The sequence below is a fragment of the Myotis lucifugus genome, unplaced genomic scaffold (genome assembly GCF_000147115.1).
Source record: "Myotis lucifugus unplaced genomic scaffold, Myoluc2.0 scaffold_90, whole genome shotgun sequence".
In the NCBI taxonomy this organism is placed as follows: Eukaryota; Metazoa; Chordata; class Mammalia; order Chiroptera; family Vespertilionidae; genus Myotis; species Myotis lucifugus.
Window position 1 is genome coordinate 2,317,173 of NW_005871138.1, and position 6,418 is coordinate 2,323,590.

A 6,418-nucleotide genomic window follows, 5' to 3' on the forward strand; every position below is an offset into this window, starting at 1 on the left:
AAACCTCCATCTAGTCATCCTAACATAGCTAATCATCCATTTACCCATCCATCCTCCTGTCACCCAGCTAGCCATTCACCTTCTAATTCTCCACTATCCAGTCGCCTAACCAACCATCCATCCACCCACACAACGATTTAACCACAAATTCATCCATCTGTCCAAATGTCCATCTGACTATGATTCCAGTCGTACTTTCATCCTTCCTTCCGTCTCATCTAGAATGGGATTCTAATAGGTATCAGCATCCACTCTGTGCTTGATCTGGGGTGCAGAGTCTAGTGGGAGCGCAGGGTCTAGTGGGAGGAGCCTATCTTGCCCTTGGGGATGGCTTTCTAGCCATCAGACTCTAGCTCGGAGACTCCAATCACCGAGTCCTCTCTCATCTCCACCAACGTGGATATACCAGCAATTGGTAAACCTGGATTTGACCAACACAGAGAGAGGGAGGAGCCTTTACTTGTATTTAGCATCTAACCAGGTGTGTCTGGGCCCTGCTTGGGACTCTATGAGCAGCAAACGTACTCAGGAAGTCCTCAGAACTTCTCTAAATGCCCCTCCCGTCCCATCCACGGGGTCCTTGGCTCACTCACTGAAAATCAAACCTGACCATTGGACTGGAAGTTGTATTTTTCAGCCCAACCCTCATTCCTCCAGTTCCTTTAGTAACAGCCACTGACTTTTCCTCTGGGGGACCAGCTCTCCCCAGCTTTATGTTCACAAGGGATCAAACCCCAACCCAGCTCCATGGAGCCCGAGACTCTTTCTGCTCCTGTGGTTTTGCTAGAAGATTCTCAGAGCCTCTTTGCCACTCAGGGAAGAGCCTGCCGGGGAAGTAAGGCCACACAGGGGGAAATAACTTGGTCACCTGGATCCAGCTACGCCTGGAGGAGCAATCGCCTAAAGTTTCCCAAGACTTTTCTTTTTTTGGCTTAAGCAAGTCTGAGTTGGATTTTGTTCCTTTGCAAGTGAACAGGTTCTGGAAAGACCAACAGATTCAGAAGCCTCAGGAGTGGTCGTGAAGTAATGACACCCTACCCAGTTCAAAATGTAAACGTGGTTTTATTTAATGCCTTTTCTCCATCACAAAGTACCGCCTCCTCCCCAGGGTCCCCTCTCCCTAGAAAACAAGATGGCAGCATAAGGCACGTGCACTGTCCACACGACGTCAGGTTAGGTCCTTAGACACAAAAATAAGCAACAGTCTCCCCACAGCCCCGAATCGCCTCCCTCACCGATTGCTCACAGATGATTGTCCCCCCGGAGCACCCTTGGAGCAGAGCGCTTACCGTAGAACCCGGGCGCTCCACACGCCCCTTTAAAACACAAACCCAGACGACGACAAAGGAAACCAACAACACAGGAATGAGAACAGAATAGCGGGGAGTGAGATCAGTCCATAAATTAAGAAGAAGAAGAAGACCCGAGCCTGCCCCCAGGTGCGTCTCGTCCCCAGCCCTCCCCCAGATCAACAACGCCTCGCTTTTGCTCTGTGAGCCTCTAGGAAAGTCTGGACTCCCAGTCAGCCCTTCTCCCCAAAGTTAAACGTCCCAAAGCCACCGCGGGGTGCTCTGCGGCTCCGGACCCGCGTCTGGACGGGAAGAACAGCTTCAGAGATGGTCCCGGCTCCTCCTCTTGGCTGCAGGGACCCGGCCCAGTGTCCAGCGTCTGGCGGGAGGCGAGGGGCCTGGTGGGGGGCACCTGGGAGGGCAGGGGTGCTGCGCGGGTTCTGCTATAAATACTCCAGCTCCAGGGCGTGCCTCAGCGCCTCCAGGTCGGCGTGGCAGGATATCCGCCAGAAAGGCATGTTGTGCTGGAACACAGAACACAGAACACCAGCCCCCCGTGAGGCCCTGCTCCGCGCCGCCGCGGCCCCCTGGGCGCCGCACCCAGAGTTAGAGCCCTGTGCGACGGCAACTCGAGGCAGCAGAGCCAGTGGGCATTTTCCAAACTGGGAGGCACGTAAGGTTGTCAGCAAACCGGTACCCACCAGTCAGGCCACCCCGGTTTGGTCCCCGCTGGGCCTGTTCTGATCAGTTCGTCCTGCGCTGCCTGATCCTCTCCCCTCCACTGGGACCGCGTGGCCTTCACCACACAGCGAGAAAGCTATTGATTTAAAATGTGTTCTCAATCCTGCTCCTTCAAGAACATCTCCGCGAGGCGCCAGCCCCTCCCTAACACTTGCTCATCTCCCTGTGAACAGAGTGTGCGGGGCCTCGGTGAGCAGGAGGGGAGGGTCGTTTGTTTTGTCACTTTTTTGTTTTTCTCTTTCCCTTTTCTTTAAGCCAGGGATGCTCAGTCGCTCTGTGTTACTGCCATGGGATCAAGTTTTCTTTCTTTTAACTTTTATATATTGATTTCATTTTTTTTAAAAAATGGGTTTTTAGTGATTTCAGGGAGAGGAAGAAAGAGGGAGAGAGAATCCATCCAATGGCTGCCTCGGGCATGTCCTGAATTGGGGATTGAGCCCAAAACCCGGGCTGTGCCCTGGACCGGGAATCGAACCAGGGGTCCTCTTGGTTCATGGGTCAATGCTCAGCTACTGAGCTACACCAGCCGGGCTTATTTATTAATTTTAGACAGAGAGAGAGCTGGAGAGAGAGTCATTTGTTGTTCCACTTATCTGTGCATTCACTGGTTGAGGCTTCTATGTGCCCTGACCAGGGATCGAACCTGCAACCTTGGCATATTGGGGACGACTGAGCTACCTGGCCAGGGCAGGATCAATTTTTCAAATTTAATTTATTTTTAATTAATTAATTAATTAATTAAATTTTGTTGTTGTTGTTAATCTTCACCTGAGGATAGTTTTCCACTGATTTTTAGAGAGAGTGAAAGGGAGGGGAGACACAGAGAGAGAGAGAGAAACGTCGATGTGAGAGACACGATTGATTGCCTCCCACATGCACTCGATCCCCAACCCAAGACCCTTCAGTCCTCGGGCCAATGCTCTACCCACTGAACCAAACCAGCTAGGGCAGTTTTCCAATTTTAAATAGAAGTGAGTTGATTGGAAGGAACACATTAAGTAGATAATAGTACAGGTCATTGATTTTCACCCGCTGTGCTGCAAGAATTTGTAAAGCATGCAATACCTGACTATTTAGTCAGGGGCACTGACCTCTTTCCCCTTAGATTGCCAAAGAAAAAAATGACAACAGACACACAACAATAGCTGTCCGGTGTGAATGAATCAAAATTACACCTTTTCTTTTTTTTTTTTTGTCAAATCAACAAAAAAATGTTTTTTGGTGTGCCGCAGAATTTAGTTTACGCGTGCCCCGAGATGAAGAAGGTTGAGAATCGCTGGTATAGGTCGTATGCAGGTAGAACGGAAGTGGTGGCTGGTCTGGGAAGGGGTGTGTTAATGTTGAAATCACTCTTGTGGGAAAGAAGTTCATGAACTATTTCCACAGCATGAGGGTTAGAAGCAGTGTCCTGTCCATAGCTCGGCTCTACCGCCACCTGCTGGGTGACCTGAAGCAAGTCACTCTGCTGTTTGTAAGATGTAAGCTATGTGCTGTGTCCCATCGCACACATACTAAGTGCTCCGTAAATATCAGCTGCTGTCATGATCATGTGTACGTACGTCATGTTTATTTCTACAAGGATATGCTGTATCAGTAGGGCAAAGTCAGGAAGCATGCAGGACAAGCAGGATATGTATGTGAAGGGATGAATTTGGGGGGTCTTCAGAGTTTAAACAATAAGTAAGATATGCAATGTTTTGACACACAATGTTTTAAATAATAGTCTTTTGAATCTACTGTTACTGAGCCAGACACTGTGCTAGGTGCTTTATTATCTTGCTGAGTCACCCAAACAAACAAAAACATCTTTTTCAAGTGAGGAAGGAGAGACGAGACTTTATTTAACTAGAGTTAAATTAGTGGCAAGCTAGTAATAACTATGATTGTAATCATAGTCGTAATGCAATGCATTACTCGTTTAACCCCATCAGGAACCCTCCGAGAGAGGCACATGTCTATCTTATTTTACAGACGAGGAAACTGAGGCACAGAGAGGACATGTCTGGCTCCAGAGAAGAAAGCTGACTGCATGTTGTCGCTGGAAAATGTACCCATTGGCTAAAGTGGTTGCCTGCCCAATAGCCATCCCTCCTTACTCCTTGCTTCCAGACCCTGAATCTGGCAGCGCCGTGCCCAGATGCAGGCGAGGAGTTGTGATCATCTAAGCGAGCAATGCGACCCTATTCCTGTTTGCCAGGGATCTGGCCGGTATCTCCCTGACTTGTGACCTGTTGAAGCCAACAGGGAAGTTGGCTGGGGGGCGTCTGGGAAAGGTTTGCTTCCATGATTAGAGAGAAGCACCTGAGGCGAACTCCTTCCTCCTTACTTTCCCTTCCTCTTTGGATGCTGTCATGTTAGTATGTGATGCCTGGAGCTGTGGCAGCCGTTTTGAGGCCACGAAGCCACAGACCAGAGAAGACAAGGCCCAGGGTAGAGCAGAATGATGGGAAGGGAGGCTTGTGGCCCCGGAAACGTCCTCAGGCACAGCTACTTCTGATCTTGTTGAGTAAGCTAGTGCTTCCCGTCATCACTGCCTGGGCTTCCTGCCGCCTGCAGCTAACAGCTACGAGCCTCCTCCAGACAGTCGCTGGCCGTACAGGATTGACTAAGCAGCCAGATGGGGCTTGCTGAGCACGTGGCTGCCCGCAGTTCTTGTGCGAATCCTGCTGCCGAGGTTCAGGCCCACGGGGTAGAAACTGCAGATGTCCTTCCCGGCTACGGTGGGGAGGATAATCGTCACCCAGAGAGACCGCGTCCTGGTCCCCAGAACCCGTGCATGTGCGACCTTACATGGCAAAAGGGGTTCTGTGCACCCGATTAAGTAAAGGGTGTTAGGTGGGGAGGTTACCCCGAGGGCAGGGGCTTTGTCTACCACTGTGTCCCCAAGGGGCCTCGGGGTAGGCGCCAACCACCTGTGGGGGTCACAGCGGAGCCACAGGTGATACGTCCACAGACGAGAAATAAACATGATTTTATCTTGTGGTAAATGCTCTGAAGGAAATAGAACGGAGGGTAGAAAGCAGCCGAGGGGAGGGTATCTCCCTTTGCTGGCTGGGTCAGGGGAGGCCTCTGTGGAGGGGTGACCTTTAAGCAGGCCCCAGAGGATGAGAAGGCCGAAGATCGCAAGTGCAAAGCCCGAGGAGGGGTGGAGCCTGGATGCCAGGTTCACTGCTGCATCGCATGGCTCCGGGCACATAATAGGTGCACAAGAAATATTCGTGGGAGGAAGGGAAGGAGGAAGGCAGGGAGGAGAGGGAAGGTGAGTTCGTCAAGCAAAGTCCTCAACAAACACATCTTCTTCTCTCACTCACTCTTGTTTACAGAGGGTGGGCTGCTAACTGGTCAGAACCATTTAGCACGTTCTCTTGCTCCAGGGAAGCAGAATGCTATCCATCTCGGGCAGATGCCATCTCTTTAATGGCTTCCAGTCGCCCAGCTCCCCACCCTCTCCTCGCCCTGCCCACCCTTCCCTCCTCTGCAAGTGGCTTCTGGTCGCCACCTGGCCACTCCTGTCCCCCTGTAAAGACGGTCATTCATTTTTCCGGGAGGATATGAGCAAAGGAGGGAGGGGATACTTCGGTCGCCTCCCTCCCGGGCCTGATGGGTCCGGAGCGCAGGTGGATTTATCACGTGGAGAGGTGGAGACAAATGACCCACTAAAATGGAGATATTAACAACACTGTCAGCCGAACAAAGCCCTCTGTCCTGTCGCCACATTTCACGCTGCCCAGGTGCCTGGCGGCCGGGGCTAATGACTCCCACCCACCAGGCCCGGAGAGCCGCTGGCACACAGCGTTCCTCACTAGTGGGCAGGGCTGCTGCCTCCGACACTGGGGAGGGTTTTAGGGGAGTCGGGGTGTGGGGGCGTGCACCCCAGTCAGCTCAAGGGTGTAGTCTGACAGTGTTAGAAACTCCTAAGTCTGTCTCCTCCCTGCCAGGTGCTTGGAGCAAAACGCACATCAGTTTGCCTGTACCAGCTGTGTGACCTTAAGTAAATTAATTAACCCCTCTGAGTCTCAAATCTGTCTCCTGCAAAATGAAGTGGAATAACCCCCTCGTTGCAGGGAGGTTTTAAGGAGGAAATAAAACGATAATGGCAGTAATAAAGAGTTGTAGTTAAGGCCATGAGTGTAAATAATTTTCCCGTTATTTCTCCAATAGAATCATTAGATACTGATGTTTTGGGCAGTTATAGGTCATACTATCACTAGTATTTCATTTCAGGATAAGAAAGGGTCATTTATCAATATCTGCGCCCTATCCAATTGGGCACTTGGCAGTGACTGGGCCCGGATGTCCTGACATTCTCAGGTGAGAAACGAGAGGGCGTGCTCAGGGCCACAGGCCGCACCTGCTCTCCAACCCAACTTTGAAAGAAGCAAAGCTCA

General features: G+C 51.1%; 1 protein-coding gene across 1 annotated transcript in view; it reads right to left on the reverse strand.

Annotated features, from left to right (window-relative positions):
* Positions 1-1,045: 1,045 nt before the first annotated feature.
* The window catches only part of EYA2 (EYA transcriptional coactivator and phosphatase 2), a 209,550-nt gene continuing 204,177 nt past the window's right edge, over positions 1,046-6,418 (reverse strand). Inside the window, exon 16 of the mRNA XM_014458065.2 lies at positions 1,046-1,813. Within this exon, the coding sequence (XP_014313551.1) occupies positions 1,733-1,813 (81 nt within the window). The 3' untranslated portion in view covers positions 1,046-1,732. The remainder of the gene's footprint in view (positions 1,814-6,418) is intronic.